This window comes from Gadus macrocephalus, chromosome 8 (assembly GCF_031168955.1).
Source record: "Gadus macrocephalus chromosome 8, ASM3116895v1".
Lineage (NCBI taxonomy): Eukaryota > Metazoa > Chordata > Actinopteri > Gadiformes > Gadidae > Gadus > Gadus macrocephalus.
In genome coordinates this window covers 20,365,943-20,378,924 of record NC_082389.1, presented here as the reverse complement: position 1 = coordinate 20,378,924, position 12,982 = coordinate 20,365,943, and the positions used below count along the sequence as shown (strand labels likewise).

Genomic DNA, 12,982 nt, shown 5'->3' with positions numbered 1-12,982 from the left:
TTCAAATCTACCCATTAGTGACATCACAAGGGGGAATGTCAACCTAAGCAGTGGCGAGCAAAGAAAATACACTCACCCTCTGAACTATAGTTTACTGATTATCAATACTGCCTATCAGACGCATCACATTTCTACATAATTGACTCCCTTAAGTCGTTTCACTCACTCTTGCTGCTTCTGTCTGATGGACCAGAGGTCCTGAAATCACACTCTCGAAATGTGATTTTAAACTTTAAGTATAATGAGTATGAAAATAAAAGTTTAACCATGTTCTTAAATTAGACATCTTCATTTCTTTCAGAATTTCAACTGAGCACTCACCAAAGCTGCAGATTCGGAGCCACAGCTACTTGCGGGCAGTGAGTGAGGTTTCAATCAACAGAAGTGTAGACACTCTGGATCCCAAAACCCTCCTCAACCCCAAAATGCTGCTGTCGTCGCCACAATATCGCTCACGCAATGAAAGCTACATGAGAGCCATGAGCACCATCAGTCAGGTTGGTGTCAAATATTTGCACTGCCATGCCTTACAGTAATGGAATGTAATCTTTGAAGTGTTGTATTATGTGGGGCATAAGATGTGAGGGCTGTTTTGTTTATTCTATGTTATTATTCTTTTATGGCAGTGAATAGAAAGACGGGGAAGTGGGTTGAAGAAGAGAGGAAATGACATAGCATAACACCAAAGTTTGGGGATACAAGGTGCATTGCCCACATTGCTAGCCATCCATTTTCAAGAGTTCCAAAGTGAGAGCAGAAGAGAGAGGAAGAGAGCTAGATGATAACAACCAAATTCCCCTCCCTACGATGTTCCACCAAAGTGTTGCATTCACAAACCTTAGATTGACAAGCCAGATGGAGTCCGCTAACTAATCATAGTAGATATGCCCTGAACTGGTCAGGACTAAAGGAGCCAGGAGCGGCAAAAATACATTTTGCGGCATACAGATAAAAAAAAAAACAGTTTCGATGTTATCTACTAAGTGATTTAACATCAGTGCCTATCATTACCTCAGCAATGGGGTAGTAGGGGCCTACTGTACCTACTGTAGGAGGTTTACACCACTTTGAACTAGCCCAACTTAAGGAAGACTGCTAGTTGTAACTTACTGAACATTCCGTTCTCTTCAAACAGTATGCAGGCATAAACTCTAAAAACGTTAGGCATAAGTAGTTTTTTTTTTATGTGTGCGATGCGATGCCCCATCAAGTTTTTTGTTAAATGCTCAATGGATTTGAATGTGATTTTATCAGACTTGCCCCCTTGGCACGAATCGCAGCGGTGTCCTTTGGTCCTTATATTAAACACGGAATGTGACGAGCAGCATGGGAATTACGGGAGCCCAGGTTAAAGCAGTTTGCAACTCTCACACCCCAAACACTCCACGACTCCGAGAGTAAACATTGAGCACCTCAGTGACGTGTCGATTTTCGCGAACTTCACTGTCACCGAGGTGTAGTTTATTAAATCAATCATAATATCAAACAAAGGATCCAGGAGGGTGCTACAGCTCCAAATAGCGATGCTCTGAACCCTCCCAGGATCCTTTGCAGCACTCAGAACACGGCGAACACACCCACAGGTGCCACACCCACGGCTACCACACTACATAAAAAGATCATGTGTAGTTTAGAAAACCTGAAAATCCCCCCAAAACGTATTTTACATATTTATTGTCTATAAGCAATTGGATCATTAGATTCAAGGTCTTGGAGGTTGTAAATGTGATCTAAGGCCCTGACACACACAATTGTCTGTGGTATTTAAGCCAATTCAGCATGTTGAATGTGTTTTTTTCTTAAAGCCCAGATTTTATATTTTTTTGTAGTCATTTTATTTCTGCTTTAGAAATTGTTTACATGTATTGCTAATTTTTTTTCTCAGATACATTGTTTATGAAAATCTAAACTTGTCTGTGAAACCTTGTTATTAAAGCGTCTAACAACGCAAATTTGTATTTTAATTGTAAGTATGTAATTTAGGGGGTTACCAATTAGGATAATAATTTATTAACTTATTCCAAATGCAAATAATCTTTGGCAATGTAATTTACTAGTAGCATTCTTATTTTATACATATGCAGGACGTTTAGCAAGTAGTTTAATAAAAAACAAACCAAAAAACAAAAATATCTATAAATATCAGCGATCTTATAGTATAAAATTGTTGTAGTGAAGATGACTGGACATACCGAAACCAAAGAAATATCAATACGACCCATTATTATTCATTAAATGCAGTCGCTCAAGTGATGATGCCAACATGGCGTATGATGCAATTCTGTTAAAGATATTAGGGCCCAACCGATATTGATTTTTGAGTGCCGATGCCGATTATTTTCCAAGAAAAATTACGATTACGATTTAATCAGCCGATTAAAAACAAAACCAAAAAAAGCATATAAAACATAGTTTTTGATACCTTAAATATACTTTAAACACTTTTGACGAATATGTGAATTGAATGCAGAACCTTTGAGTGTTTTAGAATACATTTACAGTAAAAAATGAGTGTAATGTAAAATGTAAAATAAATAAATAACTCCCAATGTGCTGCGCTCGTGAGCAGTGACTAACAGGTGCGCGCTGAGCAGTATGGTCTCACCATTAGAGTCTACAGTATAACAAATTAACATGGCCTGGGACCTAAAGAAAAACAGGCACAACATGCTCAAACAACGCGTCTTGTGTACATTGGTGAGGTGAGCGTGCAGCTGCCTGAGCAAGCGTGCTTTCATGTTGTACGGTAAAATTCAATCTCCTCTTTTTTACTCCAGCTAAAGTTGTTAGTTAGCAAGGCGAGTAGGAGCGCACTCTGCAGGATACTAAGCGCAATAACATTTCTAAAAAATAAAAATAAAAAAATAAAAAAATCGGTTGTAATCAGTCTTTTTGGCAGATGTTGATTATTTTCAAAAAGGCTATAATCGGCCGATTAAATCGGCAGGCCGATGAATCGGTCGGGCCCTAAAAGATATTATCGATATCGGTCGCCGGTATCAACCGACAAATGTGTCAAAGGCAGTTCAATAGTGCAGACATTTCCATTTTTAAATGAGGGGTTAATCCGTTTCCCTCAGATTTCCACCGGTCTTCAGCCAGTTAGCCTTAATCAGCCCTTCAATATAGCAGCTCCACCATTCAAGTCAAGAATCCCTCCCAAGTCAGTATCCTCGATGGATCATCCTTTGAATAGAGTACTAAAGTAGGGCTGGGCGATATGGGCCAAAATGAATATCTCGATATTTTTTTACTATATCTCGATACACGATATATATCTCGATATATTTTGAATCTCCTCTAGAGCACATCATAAATGCTCGATTCAACCATGTCTGGCATAATGTTACGTCAGTAATAATTCTAGTATTACTGAAACATAAGTCTGCATGTAGATTACATGAAACAACATATTGTTTAAACTCATCAGTGCTTTCTATTGGAACAATTTAGAACTTGCACATAAGAAAAGGAAAATCACAGCAAGTTAGATTTACCAACACAGCATTTATTCAAACCGTTAATTATTTATTAACAGTTTGAATAATAATTATTATATATACACTGCCAGATGAAGGATCCCGTGCTATTCTTTTTCGAAACCAAATCCTCAGTTTCCATCCTTTTTTCTCTCTCTGGCTGTTCTCACTCACCGGTCGGAGGTACACACACCCACAGCAGCGCGCCTTCCAGACTACGTCACACACGCGCGTCCATGAGAATCTCGTGGACTCGCAATGGGCGGGGGGAGTGAGTGTGTTTAGAGAGCCACCGGAAATAGCGAGAGAAGGAAACGCTGTGCGTTAAACAAACCCCGAGAAGCCCAATCCCTATGAGAGCTCCCCACGCTACGGCCATCAGGAGGCGCACAGAGCTTTTGGCCGTGATATTATACAAACAATTATATTATATTATTATATATAGAGCTCCGGGAGTCGCAAACGGCAACAATCACTTTCTCCTCCGTGCTGCAGTGCACCGAGTTTGACGGTTGAACGCTGGTTGGCTGTTACGTTACACATGTCACTCAGTGGCCACGCTGTTGAACGCTGATTGGCAGATACGCGTCTCTACGTTCACTTTGTATGAGATCTTGTCGCCCCGTCGCGTGAAAGCACAACGAGTATGCCGGCGGCGGCAAAAAGAAACATTGCGTGCCAATTTATATTCGATGTTCGCGATAGGGGCATTTTATACATCCCCTGGAGAACATCTCACGATACATCGCATATATTCGATATATCGCCCAGCCCTATACTAAAGTGTGAAGAGTTTGCGAGTTTGCTTTACCAATGATGTAATTAATATTGAGAAATATTTCCCGTATTCGCGCATGTCTTTATAAAAACTTTTATAAAAACACAAATTTTCCCTTTAATACCCCAGGGAAATACACGAACGCCTCGACATGTTTTAATTGGTAGTGATTTTCACCTCGGAAGCAATGGAAAAACGCCATCTCTTGTTTGCTTGTTTAGAACTGAAAATTTGGTTGCGATGACAACGTGACGTTTTCACTTTAGTACTCTATTGGTTCACAGTGCCTTGAACTCTGCATCTTTGGAAACCAGAGTTATTTCTTTGCTTTTTTTGTGGGGTCAGAGAAGGGGATGAGTAGAAGACAGAGTTGAACACTGCTGCTGCCACTATAAATACCTTGTCATGCCATTTGGTCTCACCCAATGCCCCATGGTTTTCCATGCCCTCTTCAGCAACATCCTCCCTAGATGCTGAACCAGTTTTATTTATTAGGATGATTAAATCCAGATTTTTTTCCCCAGTTCCTCCCATGCCAATCACGTCCCTACGTTTCTCCAGCGCCTCCTGGAGATTCCACTCTGTTAAGGCAGAGAAGTTTGTTGAACCAGTCCACCGCGTCATCCAGTTGGCCACATTCTCTCAGTACACAACATTTAGTTGGATCCTGCAACAAGAACCAGGAACAACTGGTGTAACCACAGAGAAAAGGACTCAAATGTATGACTCAGAGGCAAAAGGTCTGGATAATAAGAATAGTCAAGAAATTGAGCGAGCATCTCAAAGAAATGCTGGGATGCTTGATGCAAGGAACAAAGATGAACTGGCACAGAGGGAGGAAAACGGGCTGACTAATACACTAGGGAACAATAACGAGGGAGAGCTGAAATACTCGAGGTGAGGGAGGACAATCACAGAGGCGGGAAGCACAGGGGCAGGGAGTGACGTAGTCTGGAACAAATGGAGATGTGAGTAAGACAGGCTAAAAAAGGAAACAATGTGAACATGAATGAAACAATGAACCCATAATTCGATGAACAGGGCGAGACGTGACATTGCTAAGGTGAAGGCGTGGTGGATTGGCCCTCAACCAACAATGAGAAGTTTTAGCATTTTCTCAGCTTTGCCAATTTGTAATTACTCAGTCGTCCGTAATTACTGTCCCCTTGTTGCTCACCTCATCTTGGGCGTCATTCCCCTGGTGACCTGTGGCTGAGGGGGTGCTCCGGAGATCAGGCAGAAGTTCACTACACATCAAATTAGTAACAAAATCTGCCGCTGCCCGAGTTTTAACGAAGACCAAAAAACATATTACACAAATTCTTAAATCGTTACATTGGCTCCCTGTATGTCAGAGAATTGATTTTAAACTCCTGCTGCTCACCTATACATAAATAAGTGATATGCTTCCACTACATAAGCCTTCTAGACCACTAAGATTTTGTGAGACAAATCTGTTAATTATCCCCAGAGTAAACATGAAACATGGGAAAGCAGGTTTTAGTTACTATACAACAAATAGCTGGAATAAACTCCCTGAAGATTTAAGACTAGCCCCAACTCTGACCACTTTTAAAGGAAAACTACAGACTTTTATGTTTGCTTTAGCTTTCTGCTAAATCTTAAATACATTGCTGTCACAGCGGGGAAGGATGCAACATAAATGAGCGGGCCAGAGTAGGGTTCACCATGAACAAACAATGTGTTATTTCGTATTCCCAGAACAAATGATTAACAAAAACCACAAATGCACAAAACGTCTGTGCCAAATAAAAACAGAGAATACGAGCACAACCAAACTAAATGCGCTACGGTAGCCGTCCGCCTTCGGACAAAGGCACAGGACAAACTAGCCGTCAGGTGGGTGTGGCCCTGCTGCCTCCCCCCGGTGGGCAGAGCGGAGGATTCTTTAACGGCTGCAAGGCGCCCGTGCACCGGTGCCCAATCAGCCACGCCCACACCCCTGATTGAAGCAAGAACATCACAGGCATTAGGACAAACGAAGGCATTAGGACAAACAATCCACTTTTCTTTTTTACTTTACCTTTATTTCATGCATATATTTTATTGTATTACCTAACTTTACCTTTTCTTATCTTTTACTTAATTGTATTGTATGACAATGTTTCTGTGTGAAGCACTTTGAGTCTGACTCGTGTATGAAAAGTGCTGGAGCCTTCCGCTCCAGTCCTGACTACACCGACCCAGCCACTCAGTTTGTGATGGAGGTTAAGGCTTCATACGTCACATCGTGACCGTTACTATCTCAACACTGCTCCAAGGACCAAAAACCTTCATATTAATCAGGGGGTGTACACTTATAAGGTTGTGACTGCAACAATAACACAGAACCTATGATTTTGTTCTGCTTGCCTTGGCAAAAATAAACCTGTCTGCTTCAAAGTTCAAAGGTTTTTATTCGCCATTTGTGCATAAACCAGACAGTTCATACACATTGGAATTCTTGTGCAGGGCTTCCCAAGTCCCAAGTCGAGTACAGAATTAATACAAGAGAGAGAGAGAGAGAGAGAGAGAGAGAGAGAGAGAGAGAGAGAGAGAGAGAGAGAGAGAGAGAGAGAGAGAGAGAGAGAGAGAGAGAGAGAGAGAGAGTAAATTGTAATAATAAAAAATAAATTGTAATAATAAAAAATAAATTGTAATAATAAAAAATAGATAAATTGGTTTTAAAAATTGAGATAAGGACAAATTTAAATTTAAATAGTAGTTTAGGTAAAGTACAATTCTATACTACATCAGTGCGGTTAGTTTTATTACTTTTTTTTGCTAACAAATGGAAATCAGACAAATCAGGTTATCTGACTTTCCTTTTAGAAGATACACTTGGCCACTATTCGGTCTGGAGGTTCAGTTTGCTGGCGATGCAAGTGTAGCAGTAGCAGAGAACTGCAGGGGAAATGATGGTATGGCTGCTGAAGTGAGCGTCAAATATTCCATGTTTTCCGAACAGGATTTGGAAATAATCCTGCAGTCCGTGCACCAGGATTGTTTGACGTAGATGACCGTTCCACCTCCCGGGGTTTTACCGCTATCCCTAGCGCTCCGGTCTCCCCTGAAGACCGTATATCCGTCCAGTGTCACAGCCTCGTCAGGTGACTTTTCCCCAGCCATGTCTCGCAGAAACACAACAAGGTGCAATCCCGGAAGTCCTTCTGCGTGGATATCCTTCCTCCCTATGCTGGCCAAACGCCCGAGCCTTCGCTGCACTCCTCCCCATCTACCGCGTCTCCGCTACGGGCAGTTGGGTGGGAGAGCTGCCTGCCGGTGGTTGGCATGGCGATGCAATGAGTAGCTCCGGGTAATCGCTCAACGTACTCGGGTCAAACAGGCCAGAATTACTGCGCTTTCTCCGTATCAGTAAGTTCGCCCGGTCGTATGTGATGTTTAGGGACAGTTTGATTGCCATAGTCGGCACTAAAAAGCGAGAAAAACATAAAAGACGCAACTTGACTATGGGGAGCTCCGCGACGTCGCACTCAGAGGAGCGCCGTCACCATGCACCCTGCACCCTGCACCATGCTTGGACACATCATCAAATTTTTTGCGTTTCGGTTTTTGTAAGGGTTCGATAGCTCCAAGGGCAGAACACAGAGACAGGACTGGAGTCTGGGTAATGAAGAGGTTTTACCAGGACTGAGGCCCCGTCCACACGGACGAAAACTATCTTTTCCCCTCCGTTTTCCTGTGATGCGTTTCAGGAATATCTCCGTAAAGACAGACTATAAGACACGGGCCCTTTCACTCAACGCATCGAACTGTAGAAACGCTGTAGTAAATACTCAAGGCGCTGGTTCTACACCAAAGGGCATCCAGCCTGCGCGCTTTATAAAAACATTCAGTCGAGGAGGAGATTAAACCTTTTTAAATTGAGCAGAATTACTTTTACTACTATTACAGTTACTAATACTATTTACCAAGGGGCTGTATTTAAAGCTACAAAAATAACACAAATTAAAGCTGCAAGCAGCATTTTATGGGTGCCAAGCCTAAAGCCGACCAATAAGACCCTGTCAGACCATTAAGACCCTAAGAGACTATTAAGACCCTGACGCAGACCAATAAGACCCTGTCAGACCATTAAGACCCTGACACACCATTAAGATCCTGACGTAGCCAATTAAGACCGTTTTTGTTTGCATACGGTTGACAATAAACTGGAATAGCCTCAGCTTGGATATGTTGATGAGCGAACAAAATGTCATGACCGTACCTCAAAAGGCTGAGGAGTTATGATTCATTAAAGTTTTCAATTGATTGCTTTAGCGCCCCATATATTCCAATTTTGAAGTTTGGTGATTATTGACTCAAGTTAACCCCGCCTTTAATCACCTATCATTGATTGGGCTAATTTGGACGTCCAGCCGCCATTTTGTTACTGGTTCTGGATTTCCTTGGAACATTTGCTGAACATGAGGAAGTCTGCATTTTCAGTTCATTGATATAGCTCCCTATAGCCCGATATGGATACAATTTGGAGAGGTTCATCTTGACCCATGTGACTGCACCAAGTTTGATGAGGATTGGTTTAAGTTAACCTTGTCTTTTGGCATTAGGTTCATTTTGAGCCTCTGGCGGCCATTTTGTTTGTCGATCAACTTCATTTTACTGGACAAGTTGGAACTTTGGCCCGAACAGCCAGTAAGTTGGGGCCGCTCAAATCAAACATTCCGTCTATTAACTGTGGTGATTTTAATCACAGGCAACGCCCATTTCGATGCCATGCCCTAATTGAAAATATGTTGATTCTATCTTTTGTGCTGGACTCAGGATCATAGGAGTCCATTTTTAATGTTGATAAAAGCATTTAAGTCTTTACATGTTTTAAACCACACCCTTTTTAGAAGTCAATGGATTCTGGGTGCTTCAATCTTTATTGTACAGACTTCCCTTTATGTCAGATTGAAGACATTGGTCCTAAGATGTTATTTGCTAAAGGATTTTGGTGAAGAAAAATATACCATCCAAATAAAGTCAAAGGTTCTTGAGGCAAATTTGTTAAACATGAGGATATGCATGTGTGAACAAAGTTTCATGACTCAAAGTCAAAGCAGTTATGAGTTATGTTTGTTCAAAGTTTGCATTTTTGGACTGTTGCTATAGCACCACCTTTGGGCCAATCAGTGCAATATTTGCTCTCTGTTAATCTTCAGTCAGCCTCTACAGCCTCTAAAAAATGTAATAAAAAAATCCACGCAACTGTAACGTCACCCAGCTGGTGGGGGGGCGATGAAATCATCGTTTGTGTTCCAGGCGTCCGCACTAATCCTTTTTATTTTAATCCACCCTGGGACCTGGTTTCAGAAAAGTTTGTTTTTCGGGCACCTGATTTTTTTTTTCATGAAGAAAGAACGGTATTCCCTAATGGTCAGAATCTGAGTGTGCCGTATTTTGTATGGGAACCTGGCGTTGGCACTGGAGTCGGCACATTAACCTCTTAATCCCAAGATGCGTGGGCAGAATAACAGCCACTACGAACCAGTCGCACATTGGGCCCTATCTTGCATCCGGCGCAATTTACTTAATCACTGGCGCATGTGTCGTTGCTAGTTTGCAACTGGCACAGAGCGTTCTTTTCCCTCCTGCACCACGCGTCGGTAAATTAGGGAATGATCTTGCGCCCCAAGGGGCGGTTAGGCGACAGGATGTGGCGTGTTCTGGCGCAAACGTCCCCTGGTGCTATTTTGCAGTTTCAGAAACCACTTGCGCCACAAAGTCACTCGCGCGTTGTTCAGATGCTTTTTTAGGGCGCATGCATAAGGTTGCTTGTGCACCTTCGCATACACTTTGCTTCTCTCATCTACCTAGCCACACATTCTTGGTAAATTATTTGGGAAAGAACAGCTGACACAGCGGTAATAAGTTGTACTTTTAAATCAATGCATCTGCAAACACCGTACAGAAAACACATATTTTCTTGACACAGACATCGTGTGCATGGCCTTAACTTTTAGGATTGATGAGTATTTGATTGTGAGAAAACATTGTGTTAAAAATAATGAATTAATGAGGGCGCGTGACACGCGTGTGTGCGTCCATCTGTTTAAACACACGCAAACTAAACACGTAACGCATAATACAGTCCATGGCAATGTATATTAAGGGGGGGACACATGCATATTATGAACACAAGTCGATAACGATAATGCATACAATACTGATAAGAAATGATGTTTATAATGTATTGCGTATATCCTTAAATAGAACCACAGTTACCGCATATCTTATGTTATATCATATACGTTTTCTTTGCCGAAATTTATTTGAGGAATCAGTATTTCTGAAGTTGTGGAAGAAAACCTTATTCCATGTGTGAATTAGGCCATATTATTTGTCCATAAACTGAGCCATTTGAAGTTTGAAATTCATGTGCATCTGTCTCAGATTCATGTGAAATTCATGTGCGCTGTCAAAATATCAACTCGTCAGATTCAAATGCGCTCATGGCTCTTAAAGGGGATGGGAGCTGGCACTCTCATTGGTTTATTGCACGTTACGCCCAAACCACTCCTACGGGTAATTAGGCTACTTCAGACCAACCCTTGTTAGATATGTGCCGGGCGCAAGAGTCATTTTTCGCGCCGGTAAACTAGCGACATCGCCGTAGAACCGCACACAAAGCTACTTGCGCTTGGTGCTTCTCACTTGCGTTTCAGACCGTTAAAATAGGGCCCATTGAGCTTTCCCCAAACATGCCGTCTGTAGCTTTAATGCAAATGAGGAGGAGGGTGGGGGTGTGGCCCTGAGCAGCTTGCGGCCACGGTACCATGCGCTCTGTCTACAGTGGATGTATCGCAATGGCGAGGCCCACACAGTCTTTGGCTGTGTTCTGTAAATATTCTAGAACACTCCGGGTGCTCCGACGGGAGTCCTGGAGCTCTATATCTAAATAATATCATATTATACATATATATCTATATCATGGCCAAAAGCTGTGTGCGCCTCCAGACGATATTATGAATCTCCAACGACTGCGTCAGGTTCTACGACGTCTCTGGTGCTTCCACTTCCATGTCAATCCAAAGTAGACTGAAACGCAACATGGAGGAGAAAAGGATGGTTGACCGCGATTGTCTCCTGCCAGAGCCTCGCTGCCCGCTACAGAGGGACGACCACCTCGGCAGGGGGCAGCAGGCAGTGGGCAGCGCCGAGGCACCATCACCTGTGCATTCACACACACACATGTGGCATTCACACGGTTGTAGCTGATTGGGCAAGGGGGGGTAACATTTCTCCGTATGACGACATAACGGGAAAAATACCAAAGCGGCGCGTCTGAGCTTTGTTTTTTCAAAGGCAGAGCAGGATAGCTAGTGCTCGTTTTATACCTTTTTTAGCTACTGGGGGACCATAGGCAGTCTAGGGGAACTCATATTAAGGTCAGAAAAACTCATAAAGTGAAAGCATGTGACACCAAGAGTCTACTTGCACATGCACCGCAATAGGGCTTTGATATTGTGACATCACATTGCAATGACCGCAATCATTTAGGAAGGATGTGAGCATAGCAATGTTATTGGTAGTAATGGTGGTTCGGTCATTGTGTTCCCATTTCACAGTTGAGTTTAAATGAGTATCATATATGAATGCATATTTTTTTTTTATTATTTGTATTATTGTATTATATTATTTGTGTATTATTTCCCAACCCTTTGCAACCCTCATGACGTCCAGGTCAGTGAGCTGGAGGTGAATGGGCAGATCGAGCAGGTATGTGAACAGGTCTTCAGGGAGATGCAGTCCCAGGCTGTCGAAGCCATGCCCATGGAGTCACTGGAGTCCTTGCCCATTCCGGGCAGTTTCCGGATGCGCAGCCACAGCTACGTGCGGGCCATGGATCAGGGCTGCTCCCGGGATGAGGAAGAGGAGGACGAGGGCAGTCGTTCTCTTCTACTACTTCCCGCCTCACCACCACGCACCACTGCCACAACAGTCAGGACCATCCAGAGCAGCACAGGTTGGTTGTTGGAAAACGTATCGCTACGTCTAATGCAGCGTTCACACTGCATCCTTCCGTTGACAGATCTCATTGACTTTGAATGGGCCGCTCTCAATGTATTCTGGGTCCGTCTGTTCTGTCGGCTCCGTTGCCTGCGTCAAAAAGTTGAGAAATGTTTAACTTTTCAGGCAGCAACGGATCCGTCGGCCAATCAGATCGCATCCCCCATGCGCCAGACACGCCCTCTGTCATCCGTCGACGGACGTGTGCAGTGTGAATGTGGCGTTACCAGACATCATCAACCCTTTCTCAAATGAAACGGAATAACGTGATAGTACAGTTCTAAAAGTGCAGATTTGATTCCAATGAATATGAGTTTGCAGTAATTTACACATTTTGTATGTGATCAATTTCCCTTGATGATTTTATATTTGTATATGTGCTAGCTATCTTTCTTGTGTACGGGGATTGGGTTAACCTAGCAATTGTAAGTGCTTGGCACTTGTTTCTGGGAATATCTTTCTGCTTCTCCGACCAATGTACTTATTGCAAGTCGCTTTTGATAAAAGCGCCTGCTAAATGTAAACAAATATGTTGGTTATGGTTTAAGGCTCTCTCATCCTGTTGGAGAAACGATTATCAATCAACTATATTTAAATATTGGCTGAAACGCGCCACTACAGGCACACTGACATGTTGGTATGGAAACAAGACATTCAGTAGGTTGAAGTTGTTAATGGCAAATAACAGCTAAAACAAGTGAATAAAAAA

General features: G+C 42.6%; 1 protein-coding gene across 9 annotated transcripts in view; it reads left to right on the top strand.

Annotated features, from left to right (window-relative positions):
- Positions 1 to 12,982, top strand: part of dlgap1a (discs, large (Drosophila) homolog-associated protein 1a) — a 108,816-nt gene that overhangs the window by 46,001 nt on the left and 49,833 nt on the right. For all 9 annotated transcript variants that reach the window (XR_009527064.1, XR_009527063.1, XR_009527065.1 and 6 more), the window contains exons 4-5: positions 302 to 497; positions 11,947 to 12,229. Coding sequence is in view for 6 of the 9 variants with exons in the window: in XM_060059836.1 (XP_059915819.1) it covers positions 302 to 497; positions 11,947 to 12,229 (479 nt within the window). In the remaining 3 variants the exon portion in view is untranslated. The remainder of the gene's footprint in view (positions 1 to 301; positions 498 to 11,946; positions 12,230 to 12,982) is intronic.